Source organism: Solanum pennellii, chromosome 6 (assembly GCF_001406875.1).
Source record: "Solanum pennellii chromosome 6, SPENNV200".
Taxonomy (NCBI): domain Eukaryota; kingdom Viridiplantae; phylum Streptophyta; class Magnoliopsida; order Solanales; family Solanaceae; genus Solanum; species Solanum pennellii.
In genome coordinates this window covers 50,744,742-50,761,994 of record NC_028642.1, presented here as the reverse complement: position 1 = coordinate 50,761,994, position 17,253 = coordinate 50,744,742, and the positions used below count along the sequence as shown (strand labels likewise).

At 31.5% G+C, this 17,253-nt stretch overlaps 3 protein-coding genes across 3 annotated transcripts; 1 reads left to right on the top strand and 2 right to left on the bottom strand.

Moving 5' to 3' along the window:
* The first annotated feature begins 3,334 nt into the window (after nucleotides 1-3,334).
* Nucleotides 3,335-5,911, top strand: LOC107021144 (GDSL esterase/lipase At1g71691). Its single transcript, XM_015221748.2, has 5 exons — nucleotides 3,335-3,656; nucleotides 3,866-3,987; nucleotides 4,847-5,077; nucleotides 5,170-5,419; nucleotides 5,491-5,911. The coding sequence occupies exons 1-5, from the start codon at nucleotides 3,386-3,388 to the stop codon at nucleotides 5,709-5,711; spliced, it is 1,095 nt and encodes a 364-aa protein (XP_015077234.1). The 5' UTR covers nucleotides 3,335-3,385; the 3' UTR covers nucleotides 5,712-5,911.
* Nucleotides 5,912-7,718: 1,807 nt separating this feature from the next.
* On the bottom strand, nucleotides 7,719-12,050 carry LOC107021039. Its single transcript, XM_015221609.2, has 3 exons — nucleotides 11,779-12,050; nucleotides 8,521-8,635; nucleotides 7,719-7,933 (listed from the first exon to the last, which is right to left on the bottom strand). Exons 1-3 carry the CDS (start codon nucleotides 12,001-12,003, stop codon nucleotides 7,860-7,862), a joined length of 414 nt encoding a protein of 137 aa, XP_015077095.1. The 5' UTR covers nucleotides 12,004-12,050; the 3' UTR covers nucleotides 7,719-7,859.
* Nucleotides 12,051-12,543: 493 nt separating this feature from the next.
* Nucleotides 12,544-13,612, bottom strand: LOC107021038 (glucuronoxylan 4-O-methyltransferase 3-like). The gene has a single exon (XM_015221608.2). The coding sequence runs from the start codon at nucleotides 13,487-13,489 to the stop codon at nucleotides 12,656-12,658; it is 834 nt and encodes a 277-aa protein (XP_015077094.1). The 5' UTR covers nucleotides 13,490-13,612; the 3' UTR covers nucleotides 12,544-12,655.
* Nucleotides 13,613-17,253: the final 3,641 nt, after the last annotated feature.

The following is a 17,253-nucleotide window of genomic DNA, read 5'->3' as shown; positions in this document are numbered from 1 at the left end:
AATCGAAAAATTAGCTACACACTTAAATTATTATAGTAACCTATTATACAATTATACAAAAGTAAATTTATTATTATCGCAAAACATATAACATGGCTCTTACAATATTTAGTAAATTACACTCGCTGTCACATCAGCGCCATGTCATAAATTATATATTTTTTATTTTATTTTCTTTATTAATTAACTTTTCTTTTATTAATTATATTTTACTCTAATTAATTCTAAATTGATTGTTTTAATTCTTTAATAATTATATCTTCTTCATTACTAAAGCTCACATTTTCAATTTTCATTTCATCGGAAAATCATATCCAAATCCATCTTCACTATTGATTATGTTCTTCACTACCACTATCGCCTTCGATTCTTCTTCTTCTTTGTCACCCAACACCAAATGTCACCACAACCTTTATCAATATCGATTTTTTCTTCTTCACCACCTTCAAATTACTTATTTTAATTTTTTTCACGCGCCACCCAATCCATCACCACCAAATTCAAAAATTGATTAACAATCAAAAAAATTTCGTTAACAAAGTTAAAAAAAAAAAAAAAAGAAGATAGAAACAATCAATATAAATTTTTCTAGATAAAATATAATTATTCACTAACAAATTTATGAAAATTAACCTAATTGCGAATAAAAAAAATTAAAAAATGTGATAAAATAAAGAATGAAGAAGAAGAAGACAATGGGTAAAGTGTGAAGAAGAAGCGGCGTGGGAGTGGGGGGGGGGTAGAAAAGAGGATTATAATTTTTTATTTTATTTTTTTTTCCAAACTGACGGGCCTATTTTTTATTTTTGTTTTACTTTTTTGCCATGTCAATTTTAGGGGGTTAGAAAATTCACTTTGAATAGTATAGATGGGTAATAGGTCAATATGATAGTTCAAACGTGTAACTGATTTTTCGAGACAAATTTAAGGGAGAATTTATGTCTTTTTCCTATTTAAAAGGTTATTTCTTGAGATAACATTTCTAACATGATTTTTTAAATTTATACTTATTACTTTAAACTAAAAATTTTGATTAAAAATGAAGAATTTCTATCATTTAATCTAAATTCATGTGATGATTATGATTTTCTCACTTTGTTTTCGATTATTATTTTTTTGAAAAATTTACTATTTTTTGTCTCATATTAATTGATCACTTTTCATTTTGCACATTGTTTAAAAAATTATAAATAAAAAAATAATTTTATCAATTCACTCCTTAAAAATCTTTTTGAAAATTTCATAAACAAATATGAACACTTTAACAAATAAAAATTATTTAAAAGGGTATATAAAAAGAATTTAATTAATGTTTTTTAATTTAATATATTCGTTTGTCAGTTTGAATTGGTTTTGAAATACATGATGCTTTTGTACAATGAAAAACATTTATTGATCTTAACTGTTTTTTTTTCTATAAAAAGATCTCCCTTAATAAAGTGAGGGAAGTACTCTTTCGGTTTGATTTTATTTGGCTGTTATATTAAAATAAAATTTTGTTTTTATAATCGTCCATTTTAATGAATCAAAAGAAATCGTATCTTTCAACACTATCTTTATCATTAATAACTATATAAAAAAGTACTAGTTAAATTCGAATATATAAAACATAATTAATAAGATTAATTTAACAAAATAAACCCCTAAGAAGTGCTAAATCAATGTGCCTAAAGTTAAAAGACAAGAGCAAATATACAAAAAGAATATGCCGAAAGACAAATATAACTTTTTTTTAAGAAAAATCTACAAAAACAACTATGACCCCTTTCTATAATTTAAGCATTTACTCTTATAGCTAAGATTATTTTTTAATTATGTTAAAAATGAGTAGGATCGTTTGGTAGAATAAATTATTATAAAAATAATACTAAATAGAGTGTATTAGTAATGTTTGTATTAGTTATGTTTGTATTAATTATGCATAGAATATATTTTTATGCTTTATTTGTTGTATTAAAAAAATATATAATGTATAAAAATATTCGTTGACAAAAGTATCTTCCTCAATTATGATGGTGAAAGTGTAAAAGGACTTTTAAGGAATAATTAGGTCTTTAACCAGCTAATGCATGTATTAAATTTCTTTGCATTATTAATACAAGCATTATTTTGTTATTATGGGGCATGCACGTATCGAACCAAAGAGACCTTAGGTTCTTAACTGAGATAAGCTTACCGGTGCACCACAAACCTTTGTTATTTTAAAGAGTGTTCATTTATTCATATATCCTTATAATACATTTATTTTATCTATATATATGATTTAATTTTTTGAAGACTAGTGTTTAGCTGACCATTCTCCGCAGCTATAGCTCTCCCCTAATACACTCTCCAATACACAATAGAGTGCATAACTAATGCAAGCATTAATCATACATAAAACGAAAAAATATACATAAAACTAATGCAAACATTGTTTTTGCTAATAGACTCTACCAAACGACTATAATATCAACAGAGAATAATAAATACTCCTTCCATTCAATTTGTTTCTCTAATTCATTTTTAATTTGTTTAAAAGATATTTACTTTTTAAATAACTTTACTCAAGAAATGCTTAAAAGATAATTTAGTACATTCTATCTTTTAACTTATGACCACAAAATTTAAATTTTTTTTTTAAAAAATTTGCTATCAAGTCAAAATTAAATTAGAGCAATAAATTTAAATAAATATTGTAATATATAAAAACAGTTTACTCAAGAATCAATACATGAAAAGTATGATAACTTTCCAAATAGCCACGCACATGGACAAATTATTAGTGAAATGAATAAGCATAATAGTAGTAAATATACATTATTTATGTGATGATTAATTATTGTTGTAGAGTGAGTAACACTTGGCATACAAAATTATGACATAGAAGTTAATTAAATATATTCTCAAAATCAATTCTTATGGAGTCAATACACACTCATCAATTAGCATAAATATACATTATTTATGTGATGATTAATTATTGTTGTAGAGTGAGTAGCACTTGGCATACAAAATTATGACATAGAAGTTAATTAATTATATTCTCAAGATCAATTCTTATGGAGTCAATACACACTCATCAATTAGCATAAATATACATTATTTATATGATGATTAATTATTGTTGTAGAGTGAGTAGCACTTTGGCATATATACAAAATCGTGATATAGAAATTAATTAAATATTTTTCTCAAGATTAATTAATTCTTATATACTCACTCATCAATTATTTCTCATTTAATTTACTGCATCAAGCAACAACATACAGGTGAATTCATTTACTCCTCTCTAACCAACCGCATATTTATTTCCCCCCCACCTCTATATTAAACCTTCTCATAACAATTTCAACTTACATTTCTCATACTAGAAAATCCATTTTACACAAAAATAAAATAAAATATGGCTTATAATTTTAGGCTATTTCCTTTGTGTTTTTTGTTGTTTTTATTGCTAGTGAATAATAATAATGTAATATGTCAAGAAGAAGGAAGTGGAACAAAAAGTGCATTGGTGCCTGCCATGTTTATTTTTGGAGACTCATTGATAGACAATGGCAATAACAATAACTTAGCTTCTTTAGCTAAGGCTAACTATTTTCCTTATGGAATTGATTTTAATGGTGGCCCTACTGGTCGCTTCTCCAATGGTCTCACTATGGTTGATGTTATTGGTACGTATAATTCGCGTCGTGTAAGTCGGGAAAAACATGAACTGACTGCTCGAACTCAAAACCTTTAGTTAAAAGCAGAGAGATTGTATATTATCTATTCTATCATAATTCTTGATGGTAGCATGCATGTTGATTATTATTATTATATAAGTGAATGTATAAAAATTAGTTTAAAAATTTAATATTAACACATGGCATTGTACATGCAGCTGAATTGCTTGGACTGCCTTTGACTCCACCATACTCACAGGCTTCTGGAGACCAAATGAGATTTGGAGTCAATTACGCCTCTGCTGCTGCTGGCATTCTTGATAATACTGGAAGAAATTTTGTAAGTACTCTTTATTTATTTATTTTGTGGCAAAAATCACCTCAACCTCAAAGCAAAATTAGAAAAAAAATGAGTAAACTTGTACATAGTACACTATTATTGTATTTTTTTTTACCCTATTGATGTAATTTATCCTGTTGTAGTAAGGTTTTCCTAAAGTATATTGTCTTAGGTTATTAATTTCCCTTATAACGCTCAATTGCCTATAGTGACATGTAATTAGTGTAATTAGAGTAGTGTATAAAAGTTAAATAAGTTATATTCAAAAAAGTAACTAGGCATTTCGATGATGACCACGACAATAATAACGTATTCAATATAATTTCGTTCGAAAAGGCCAATGTGTATGCAGTAATTTAGTGTTTTAGCACTATCTTTTGATGTTAAAGAAGTAGTTTTTGACGAACCACCGACTCAAATAAGTTGCATTTGGATGAAAGGAAGAAAAAAGAGACCATATGGCCTACAAACCTTAATTTTTTGGCGTCCCATATTTATCGGAGGTTTAATTAATTTGAATCGTGAAACAGATGACCTAATTAAGGGAAGAAACTCTTTTTGATAAGATTTTTTCCTCTGAGCTCAAAACCTCTAATTAAAAACGGAGAAATTCTTATCTATCTCACTGTAATTGTGGTAGGTAACCTTGAGGAATTATGATGCATCTAACTCACAAGTAGAACCTAATAAATGATACTTCAAATATAGCAACAATGAATCCATGAACAATTAAATAAACTTAAATGCACTACACCTACCTACCACCTACCCAAGTACATTTACATTTTTTACTTTTTTATTAATTAGTAGAATTTTGCATGTAGTGATTAATTGTTCTATCATTATGAATTTTATACAGGTAGGGCGCATTCCATTCAATCAACAAATCACAAATTTTGAGAGCACACTGAACCAATTAAGAAACAATGGAGATGTGGAAGAGGCACTAGCAAAATCAATTTTCTTTGTTGGAATGGGAAGCAATGACTACCTTAACAATTACCTTATGCCTAATTATAATACAAAAAATCAATATAATCCTCAAGAATATGCTACTCTCTTGACTCAACAGTATAATCAACAACTTATAGTAAGATTCTCTTTTTGATATCTCATTTCTTGTAATTATACAAAACTAGTTTGTTTTCTGATATTCTTTTAATTTACTTAACAAAATTGCAGAGATTATACAATCTTGGAGCAAGAAAATTTGTGATTGGTGGAGTAGGACTAATGGGGTGTATTCCAAGTATTCTTGCACAAAGTCAAAATGGTGCATGTTCAGAGGAAGTGAATCAACTTGTTCTTCCATTCCATAACAATGTTAGATCAATGCTCACCAGCCTAAATACCAATCTCCCTGGCTTCAAATTTTCTTACATTGACATTAGGAATATGTTTCGAGATCTTCTTGCTAATTCCAGACAATACGGTAAGTCAATATATGTTATTAATCCATAGCTTTAACTAAATTTGTAATTTCAACTTTTGTATATGTAACAGGATTTAGTGAAGTAAATCTTGGATGTTGTGGAGTAGGGAGAAATAGAGGGCAAATAACATGTTTACCATTCCAAACGCCATGTTCTAACAGGGAACAATACATATTTTGGGATGCATTTCATCCAACTGAAGCAGTAAACGTCTTGTTTGGAAGGAAGGCTTTTAGTGGTGGACCTGATGTTGTTTATCCAGTGAATATTCAGCAACTTGCCACTCTTTGATGTAATGGAAGGAAATTGAATTACTTCTACTAATTACCATTTATGTGTAGTGAACTGAGCTTTGCTTTTTTCTGCTTTAATATGTTTTTGTGGGTATTTTTCTATATTTAGTTAAGAATGTAATTGTCTTGTTCTTGTGGAGAATCATGAGGCAGTTACTGATATATTAGGAATGTGTGACATTCTACAATTTTATCATTCTTTTAAAGATTCTCACATTAATGTGCTTCAAACATATAAAATGACAGTATATATTAGTGGTATTGATAGAAAAAGTTGTTAGAAGAACATAGAGTGTAGGCTCCCCTCAAATTATCTGTCGTGATTTCTAATGCAAACACTGGAATAAAGTAAATATGAAAGAGAGGTTATATCTTAAGAAATAAATAGGGACAAAATAGTCAAAACTCTCTTTTAATTAATATCTTCTTACTCGGCGTATAGAAGAGAAACACGATAGGGAGTTTGAGATGGACAAATGAGGTTGTGATTTTGAATTAATGAATTCGGAGTGCGGAGTGTCGTTGCACCCATTATTATTTTTTAACAGTAGGTGAGAACTTATTTACTATATAGTTTTTGAATAATTGAAACAATTATTAATTAAGTTCATGTTGAAGATTATGAGTGTGCTCACACCCACTGCCTTGTACTTATCTGCCAGTTGCTATAAGTAATCACGGGTACGATTCTTAATTTCCAAGGTATGATACCTTAAAATTGTAACATCCATAAAATTGTAGGTGAGAACTTATTTACTATATAGTTTTTGAATAATTGAAACAATTATTAATTAAGTTCATGTTGAAGATTATGAGTGTGCTCACACCCACTGCCTTGTACTTATCTGCCAGTTGCTATAAGTAATCACGGGTACGATTCTTAATTTCCAAGGTATGATACCTTAAAATTGTAACATCCATAAAATTGTAGGTGAGAACTTATTTACTATATAGTTTTTGAATAATTGAAACAATTATTAATTAAGTTCATGTTGAAGATTATGAGTGTGCTCACACCCACTGCCTTGTACTTATCTGCCAGTTGCTATAAGTAATCACGGGTACGATTCTTAATTTCCAAGGTATGATACCTTAAAATTGTAACATCCATAAAATTGTAGGTGAGAACTTATTTACTATATAGTTTTTGAATAATTGAAACAATTATTAATTAAGTTCATGTTGAAGATTATGAGTGTGCTCACACCCACTGCCTTGTACTTATCTGCCAGTTGCTATAAGTAATCACGGGTACGATTCTTAATTTCCAAGGTATGATACCTTAAAATTGTAACATCCATAAAATTGTAGGTGAGAACTTATTTACTATATAGTTTTTGAATAATTGAAACAATTATTAATTAAGTTCATGTTGAAGATTATGAGTGTGCTCACACCCACTGCCTTGTACTTATCTGCCAGTTGCTATAAGTAATCACGGGTACGATTCTTAATTTCCAAGGTATGATACCTTAAAATTGTAACATCCATAAAATTTCCCACAGATGTGAAGAACGATTAGATAAAGGAAAGGAACCCAACACACGAAACATGGCGCGTTTACACAAGGGACCTATTCTCACACAAACATCTCTCATGGCTCGAAACCATAACCCTCTTTGTTACACGAAAACAACTTTACAATTGCTCTAAGACTTCTCTTCAGAAACTATTAGACAATGGAAATCTAGGATCTTAAAGTTTTTGGAATGCAGAGGACAATTGCACCAACAACTCCTTCGTTGAAGTTTTCAAGAATATATGCTTGTAGTAGAAACAGATTCATGATTCAAAATCTAGCAGAAATACTGGTTACCCAGCTATGTCTTACCGTAATGATGAAAAGATTTCGTCAAGGATCAAGAAAATACCATTCAGAAGAGATCTAACACTTTTTTTTGGCTAAATTAGATGTAAATGATTAGAAGTGTGTACCGATGTGGATGAAGGTAAACAGGGCTAGTAGCACCGGGATATATCTAAATAGGAGTTACTGGTACTTATGTTGGTAAACTGATGAGTTCAAAGATTACTTGTCATTTATCAGCAAATGTATATAGAATACAAAATTGCCCAGAATATCAGAGGTACAAGCAAAGGACAAAGAGAACTCAACATTACTCCTTGCAGAGATTAAATGAGTCCTTTAGCGGACCTTACGAACTTTTTCTTCCTGTCCTAAGCCGAGAGATTTCTGTGCATTTGCTATTCCTTGAGGATCTGCCAAAATGAAAATAATAGATTATAGCGCGAAAATAAAGAAGAAGAGAAGGGGAAGGAAACAAAAATGATCAAAAGGTTTTAGAAGGGGAAAAACATATCTGTTTTTATACTTCATTTGCTTTACCTGTACTATACCCATAAGGAAAGAATTAAGATCTAAAAAAACTAGGGGGGAAACAAAAGAAAATCTTTTTCTCCTTTTCATCTTTTAGCCATACCACAGGAGACTCTGCTAGTCTTGACTTCATTCCCGCCTTTGCATTTGCAACTTGCATAGACAACTTAACAAATATTACCTAAAGTAAAATCTCCAGCCTAACACCTAGAACTCAAAGATTCAAACCTCCCAGCAAGCTTTTATTTGAAAAAAGAACTCCAAATGATCCCCCACCTCCAAACAAAAAGACGCAAGGACAGATACTCCAAAAGAAGCAAATTGAAAAGGGGTCTTCACAAGAACAAACATTTCAGCAAAATGATGAAAATAACCAAACTAGCCAAAAAGTAGCTCCCAAGGGAACGGCACAAAAAGGACCTTTTTCCTTAAAAGCAAATTGTAATATGCAACAGACAAATAGGCTTACCAAAGAACTGCGTAAAGATACTCGTAAAGAAGGTCAAGTTACGAGAAACATTGTATGCCATTGTAGGAGGCAGAGGTTTAACAACTGTGTCAATGCTGAAGACACGTTGAAGAAACTGCAAAGAGATGAAAGAATGGTACTGTTATTTTCTAATAAATCAAGAGATATCAAAGGTTCCATAGCTTTTAAAGTAAAACAGATACTGATATTGAAGAGTGTCATCCACAAAAGAGCATCCACTTAATTTCCTAAAATTTCCTTTATCAGGTACTAGTATCAGTCTATCAGATACACAGCTTTAACTTTCGATTTAGATTGCATTTGGACTTCTAATGGTGTAAAAAGATTGAACAAACATATTAATAAACAATCATAGAAAAGGTTCAGATGAATGTATTTTTGTCATCTATAATTCTTCTAGATATTGTCAGGTTTAGCATTGTCAATCCAAATATTTATCAGATTGATTTTACATTTATAAAATATGCTATCTTCCCCAACAATTCCATTCATCTCTCTCTCAACATTTCCCCATTTATATGCCACAGTTCCTTCAGTCCAATCTTCAATCAAACTTCCAAGTACACATCTATTATTTTGTTTAATCCAAATCCCTCGAGCTTCATCCTTTGTCAGCTTAGATCATCCAATTACTCCAAATATTTATGTATTTGGTCGAAAATAAGCCCAAAATTTCAAGTACAGGGATTCTTGGCACAGTGAAACCATTAAAGCTAATCTAGGATTGCTGTCATGCAAAAACGGAAGATATGTTTTTTTTATTACAAGGGAAACCCGCATCCGTACTCTTTGGGTGCATACACGGTAAAAACCCCGCTCCTATGCAATAGTTTGCAAACCACACATGAGAGGTTACCCGCAATAGGCGAGCTCGATGACGAGCTCGACATAGAAGGCAAGCCCCTTGCTTTCTCTTGCAAAGGGTTTTGAACTTGAGACCTCCAACATGGAAGTCCCAAGCCCAAACCACTGGGCCATTGGGCAGAAGATATTTTTCAACATATCATTCATTGATACACAACAAAAACCTAAAACCAAAGTGAGAATCCAAGTCAAGCCCTGAATTTTAGCACTAGAAGATCATAAGACAGCCCATTGGGCAAGTACTTCTGCATTATCAATGACGTGAAATTCTTGATGTTAAAAAGGATAGTTTGAGAAAGGCATATGCAACAACCACTAAGGTGATGGGGGAGAGTATAAGTAACAAATATGACGAGAGGAATAGAGCGTATTGGAGAAGAGCTCGAAAGAGTGGGAGGGAGAGCACAAGGATGGTGAAAAAGCAAATGGAGAGAGGAGGAGCAATCAGGTAAGGGTGTACTGAAGCACAGAGGTGGCTGGAGCTAATCAAATTGAGAAGGGATACCAGGTATGTATGGCTGGAATAGCTGCCCATTGTCATTGATGTCCTTAGCTTCTTCCTTGTGCCCTTCTCTTTTTCTTAACTTTTATAGTTTCCTTTTACTATTTTATTTTTCATGTACCTTCAAGTTGCTTCAATTAATTTTTGTCTTACTCTAGATGTGCCTCTAAGGCTCATTTAAAATCAAATGCTTCACATTGAGGACAAAATAAGAAAAAAAAATTTAGTTGAGGAAAAACCATTGTTCAACTATGGACTGGAACTAGTTTTGTAATTCACTTACTGTCTCTCCACTTGCATGGAGAGCATGTAATTGCAATCAAACCACAAAAAATACAGGTTTCGTCACTGCACCAAAACTTCTCTAAAATCTACCCTAATATATCTCTACTAAATGTACTGCTTGTCTGACACATGCAATACACTGAAAGCCACTTTGATGCAACACAACTTCTGACTCAAGAAAAAAAATGGTTTGATGGGTCTAAGTTGTTATATTAAGGTCTATATTCTATGAGAACCAAAACAATTCACCAAAATAAATGTTAGTATGTTTAGACCACCTCCACCTCACAAGTGGAACTATTTAAGGCAGGCTGGTCTCACACATATGACCACTTTAGCATGTGGAGCCCATTCAGCTCTCTCTATCTATTCACTTGGTGACTGAAGTCAAGTACCACACTAGTCTTCATGATACAAACTTACATCGCCAAGTGCCAACATTGGGATACCTTGGACCATTAGTTGGTTTTGCGTCACTTGTGGGATCACACTTGGTTTGTTGTTGTTGTTGTTAGTTCCACAAATTCATTTATGATCTATGAGCATAGTTACCTTAGTTTTCTCACTCTCCCATATTTTGGAAGAGTAATCCCATCACTTCTCTTTGAAGTTTGAGAGTCATTAACGGTCTTTTATTTGCAGATTAAAGCTCTATGAACAGAAAAACACATACATGGAAGTTTCATTCTGTCTCCTGTTCCATCACCCTCGTTTTTTTTCTGTTATTTGGCAGACTAAAGATTAAAGCTATAAAAATCAAGTCTATTGCGACATATCCATTCTTATAGAGTCACACAGAAGGAGTTGAAGACCCTGAAATTATTCTAATTGCGTCCTATGCTTTTCCCAATAGAGTAATGCTCAAAGTGTTTGTGGTTCAACTTTGCCAAGAGAAAATCCTCATTGACTCATCTTCACTATTATATCATAACAATTCACTATTTCTCTGACATAAAGTTGATAAAACTATTTTTTCCATTCCATTAGCAAATAGCCAAAAGCAATTCTTAGAAGGTAATATTCTCAATAACTGGAATGCAATAACCTATCAAAAGAAATAAACAATCTTCTTAATCTCTCAAATGAAATCGGCAACCTTTTGAATCCAACTTAAACAGCGAAACCAACCCACATACAGTTAGAAATTCCAAATACTCAAAGCCTAATTAGTTTATAACTGCAATATAAGTTACAGTGGCTGTTCACCTACACAGTCGGTTCAGCTATAGCCTATATAAACCCAATCTTGTTAATCACAGAATTTATCACAAATTGTGGACTACTAGTTTTACGCAAATCAACAATCCTTCCTTATCCCAGACTCAATAGTGGAGTAACAATTTCCATATACTAACAACACAAGTTTATGACTTTATGTGTACACCAACTGCGGAACTGGGATTTTCACTAAGGGGGCTTCAAAATACGAAGAACTTAACACATTACTAAGACAAAGGGGTTTCATCAGGTATAAATAGTGTGATTTCCCTCTGAAGGAGATTCGGATAAACTCACTCAGCCCTACCTGACTCCGCCCCTCATATCTACAAACAACAAAGAGAGAGAGAGAGAGTAGAGAGAGGGACCTGGAAGTTACGTTGGAAGCTGTAACGAAGTTCAGGATCAATTTCAAGTGAATCATCTGCTTCATTGTCTTTGGAATTCACGGTTTTTTTACCAGGAACGTGCATAGTGGATGTTTTACCTGGTTGGCTTGTGACTTTGAGCCTTGCGTCTTTGAATTTTTCATCTTGTTCTTGGTCTACCCTCCATGGTGCTGACGCTAACAGCTCTTTCTTCCCTTTCGCCATTTTCAAAGCTCCAAAAAAGTTGCAGTCTGAGGAGGACAACGAATGAAAAGAAGATAAAGGAGAGAAGAGTTTGGCGAGACCAAACGACGCCGTTCTCGTCATTTTCAATTTTAGCTTAATATATACAAATTGACGCCTTCACTTTGTACATTTGTAAAATCAGTCCTCTAACCTCACGGTTCTTCGATTAAACACCACAAATTGTTCCAACTCATACTATAAACATCTCGAAATTTAGATAATCAATCATTGATTTACTTGCTAATATTTAGTGTACATCAATTTAATGTTAATATGTTATATAGATGCATTTCTTTTCTTGCTTACGTATTTATTGAAATTTATAACATAATAAAACCTTCAGAATTCTCATAATTTGTTCATACTTCTAATTTATTTATTCAAGGTGAAACTTTCGTGAGAATTCGATGTTCAACGTATCGATATCATACGGCTTTCGATCAAACCATTTATGATCCACAAGGGAAAATTTTACATATACACGAAACCTTTAAAGAATAGATCAAATAAAAGGAAAAATAAACAAAATACACGTATTCTTAGCTTTCAACAAGACAGATCCTCTTTCGTGTAAATGTAAAACTATATGATAATTGAAAGATTACAAAACACAGTGTGACAAGACTAGGAGTCAAGGACAAAAGGACTTGACCAAACCACTTCTATAACTTGGGATAGTGAAGTGCCTAAGATTTCTAACTTGTCCTCTAATGTATCCCTCACAAAGAAAATTCCTAGAGAATTTATCTTCAACATACCTTTTACAATCATGCACAAACACATCAGTTTCTCCACTTTCTCTATTCCTAGCCAATAATCCAACAGTATATATCACTTTCATCCTCCCTGGTAAATTATAAAATGAACCTGTTGGTGCATCAATCATAATTAAATCCCATTCAATTTCATACACTTCTTTTGGCATATTTGTTAGGGCAAGTGGACACTTAGAATTTCTTGGATCACCTAAGTTTTTTTTGCAAGAATCTTCTCTTTTACCAATACTTAGAAGTTCAGGAGCTTGATCAAGTCTAGTGTCATAAATGTAATGATAAGCTTCTAGTGAAGGTACTTCTTTAGTAATTTTTTGGATCCAATGTATATTTTCTTCGATGAAGACGGTTCGTCCATTATGGTTGAGTGAACTCCACATTAAGCTATCTAATCCAAGTCCAAAGACTAAGAAATTGCATGGTGATTTCTTCTCAAGGACCTTAAGTGTTATTGATATTTCGTCGTGTTTTTGTTGTATTGTTTTGTTGGTAGTGGCATAGTGGAGAATTGATTCAGCTAGAGATGGTGGAATCTTGTTGCATGAGCTTATTGATAAGTTTTTTAGCTTGAAAGATGGGGAGTTTGCTCTTAGTATCAAGTACAAGAGAAAGATGAAGAAAATACATGATAATATGAGCTTGTTCATGATCATTGTTTGTTGTTTTTTTGATGTTATTTGGTTTTCTTTCATTGGGATAGACTTGTGAGGGTATATGGAGGAGCTAGATGGTTTGGTTTTTTAACTAGATTTGAAATGGAAGAGGGGAAAGAGTTCACAATTAAATAGTGATTTTACATGATTTGTTTCTTAGTTTAAAGTGAAAGAAATGAAAAAAGATACAATGCTTTTGAGCTGATTTAATTAATATTCATATGCATTGAATATTCTAGATGAAAATTCAATGATAAAGTGCATTTTGTAGTTATTTTTTGTACAATACTATAGAAGAAACAGAGGACCTAACAAATTAATTGAAAACGTGTTTGTTATGACATACTATAAACTACTATTTGGAACAAGACATGTCTAGGAGCAAATTATGATGGATATGCGGATTCAAAATTTCAACTTTATGAGAAGTTGATATTTTATTGCAATTCATTCATTTATTGAATTTCAAATTCATTGTTTATACTTTATTTAGTTGATTCTGTTAACGTATACACAAAGTATGCTGAATAGAATAGGTGGACTAAAACTGATCTTGTTCCGATCCCCCCTACTCCTGTCTCATTTCATATTTATAACTATGGTAACGTTGATACATAATATCAATAGAATAGGTGGACTAAATTCGGTTTAGTCCACCTATTCTAAATTTCAGTTTTAGTCCACCTATTGAGGTATGACTATTTTGTAGCTAATCTTCATAATCTGACCAGTAAGGTTTATCTTTATATTTTTATTTGTCCTAAAGCATGAACACCCCAGATGAAAATTCTGGCTCCACTACTACGAGCAGGTGATATAGAAATCTGTAGATTTTGATGAAGCGGATGCACTAAGTTAAAAAGAAATGGCAATATGTAAGTAACTTCACAACACCTGGTTGGCTACTTGCTATAATGTATATGGAGCTGTTTGAAAGCTCCAGTTGTTAAATAGTTCCAACTTTGACATATCTATTCATTAAGCTTAATAATCCTTTCCCATACTGGGAGTAGATACAAGTTGTTATAGTCTACCAATCATACATTACTTTGGTTTAAATGGTAAAAGTATCAATTTTATTAGAGTTTTGTATTTTATTTCAATTGTATTTGAGAAACTGCACTTTGTATATTTGTATAAATACAAATACAATGTGTGTCAAATGTATTCTTATCCAATCAAAGAAAGGATGAATACAGTTGTATTTCAAATAGGGAAAAGGGTCTGATATACCCCTCAACTTTGTTATTTGGATCTGATATACCCCTTGTTATGAAAGTGACTCATATATACCCCTACTTATAAACAAATAACTCACATATACCCTTTTCCTAACGGAAAATGAAAATAATAATAATTTTAATCTAATTTTTTATTATTTTTTTCTTAAAAATATAATCCCATATGAGTAAAATTAATCCTCGTCAAACATATTTTTTTTTTATTTTAATGAATAATTTAGAATTATTATTTTTGATGATCAAATTTATTAAAGTTTCACTAATATTCTTGTAAAACTTATTGTAGATGACCATTTTTTTCTTCGAGTACAAAAGTTAAATTACAATATAGACATAAAAATTAGTTTTAAATATTTTTTCTTTACACTAAGGAATGAAAGAAAAAAATAAGAATAAGAAACTCAAATAATTATAATAAAATAAGTCAAAAAAATAATTTATGTTTGAAAAAAAATGAAATATACCTTGAACTTTGATAAAAGAATCATATATATCCCTAAATAATTTGTTTTAAAAAAATAAAAGTAAAAATATAAATTTAAAACTAAATTTTTTCACATGTGTGCTCATTTTGTAACGGCAGGGGTATATGTGAACCATTTGTATAACAGTAAGGGTATATATGAGCCACTTTCATAACGAGGGGTATATCAGCTCCAAATGACAAAGTTGAGGGGTATATCAGACCCTTTTCCCTTTCAAATATAATTGATACAAAATAAATAAAGAATACAAAGCAAAACAAATACTACAATAATAGAACTTGGAGGCTGTCACATCCTGTGTTATCTTCGATATCTTTTTTGATATTCATAGCTGAAACCTTTAGAGAGTTGGTGTAGTCATACAGTTTAATAAGTCGCAGTGTTGTAATATCTGCAAAGCACCGAGGGATCTCCTTGTAGAAGTAACCAGTTCTTATAGATAGTTCCTTAAGCACGGAAAAGGATTCCTCTGAAGCTTCCCATTTTTCCATCTTCACATAGTGTAATTCCAAGTTTTTGAGTGCAGGGAACTTCACATTTGTGACGTCCCAACAATAGTAAGCTGATTCCCATCTAATGTGAGACTCTCAAGCTTCTCCAATCTTGCAATGTTTAGAATCATTCCTTTCGTTAAGAAACAACCACCAATGCACAAATCCCTAAGATTTGAAGGGAAGACAAAGTAGCTCTCCCAACCAACTGAATCAAAGAATCCTCGAGGGCTTATGATCAGATTAAGAGATTGAAGACGAGTATGAGTATGAACTTCCGCTGATGGAAACAAAGGACAACTAGGTAAAGCTTCAACACGGAGGCTAAGTTCTTCAAGATTCGCAAATCTCCACCAGAACCTTGGATTCGTATCATCCACAGATATACGATAAGTGCAAAATGTCTTCAAGTTCTCTAGCATACTTGTTGAACATTCTTCAAAAATCCCATACCAAGCAAAGTTTGTTTACATTCAAATGCCTCAGCTTCTTCATTTTCCAGATAGTTGCAGGCGATGTCCTTAATATATTAGATGAACGAACCACTAGAGTTTGAAATAAAAATTTTCAACAGAAATTTCTAGGTGAGTCAGGGATTGTACTGCGGTAGGCCAAGAACTTGGCAGATCCTCATAAGGAAAATGCAACACCCGAAAAAGTTTTAACTTAACAAGTAAAGGTAAAGTATTTGATTTTTTCCATGGGTTGAACATTCAATAAATTCCAAGGATCTAGAACATTCACCAAAACACTTTGTACTTTCCTTAGACTCGAGCATTGGAATCTTATCAAACTGATATTCTCAATGATAATTGTTTAACAAGATCATCATGAATATAAAACATTATTTTTCTCTGAAATTTCAGTCATAGTCTAGGATGGTACTTGTGTATATTCCCTAACCTTTTTATGTTCTTCTATAAAACATTATTTTTCTCTAAAAGGTGAAGTCTTTGGCCTCCAAAAAAATATATTTTAAATGTACATTTTTTTTATTAATTATAATTATATTTTTTTATTTGTTTAGTTTTATATTGGATAATAAATAATAATGTAGTATAAACAAATCATGCAGTAGTATTGACATTGTTTAAAGTGTATTAAACATGTTTTAGTCCTAAAATGCAAATATTCATCTACTTTGAGATTAAAAATATGTCCCCCCTTGTTATAACATTAATTAATTATAAATTTATTTTATATTTATGATACAATAAAACTAATTGAAGCATTTTCAACATTTTTCATGTAAAAAAGACTACAATATTTCTCCCTGTTGAATTCTTAAAGTAGATATAGGTAAACTAGTATTTTACCCAACCATTTGTTCCCCAATTCATTTTTACCCATATCAAATATGAGTGTATTGAATTATTTTCCATTTTATGTTAATCCAGTTTGAACCCGCTCAAATTTAACCCAACTCGCCCATTTTGTCACCACTATGATGATATATGAGATTATACTTTTTTTGGTGATTTTATAACCCTCAATTAAAGCATAAATGAAGGCTGGCGTGGTTGTGTCACTATTAGCGCAGCTTCAATCCTTCATGTGTCAAATCTAAGAACCTATTAGCACCATTT

Excerpts from the sequence above, each read along its gene's own strand:
- LOC107021144 (XM_015221748.2), top strand. The coding sequence starts at position 3,386 with ATGGCTTATAATTTTAGGCTATTTCCTTTGTGTTTTTTGTTGTTTTTA. Across the intron at positions 3,657-3,865 it reads CACTATGGTTGATGTTATTG|CTGAATTGCTTGGACTGCCT; the intron begins GTACGTATAATT and ends TTGTACATGCAG. Across the intron at positions 3,988-4,846 it reads ATAATACTGGAAGAAATTTT|GTAGGGCGCATTCCATTCAA; the intron begins GTAAGTACTCTT and ends AATTTTATACAG.
- LOC107021039 (XM_015221609.2), bottom strand. The coding sequence starts at position 12,003 with ATGGCGAAAGGGAAGAAAGAGCTGTTAGCGTCAGCACCATGGAGGGTA. Across the intron at positions 8,636-11,778 it reads GCTTCCAACGTAACTTCCAG|TTTCTTCAACGTGTCTTCAG; the intron begins GTCCCTCTCTCT and ends ATCTCTTTGCAG. Across the intron at positions 7,934-8,520 it reads TATCTTTACGCAGTTCTTTG|ATCCTCAAGGAATAGCAAAT; the intron begins GTAAGCCTATTT and ends TCATTTTGGCAG.
- LOC107021038 (XM_015221608.2), bottom strand. The coding sequence starts at position 13,489 with ATGAAAGAAAACCAAATAACATCAAAAAAACAACAAACAATGATCATG.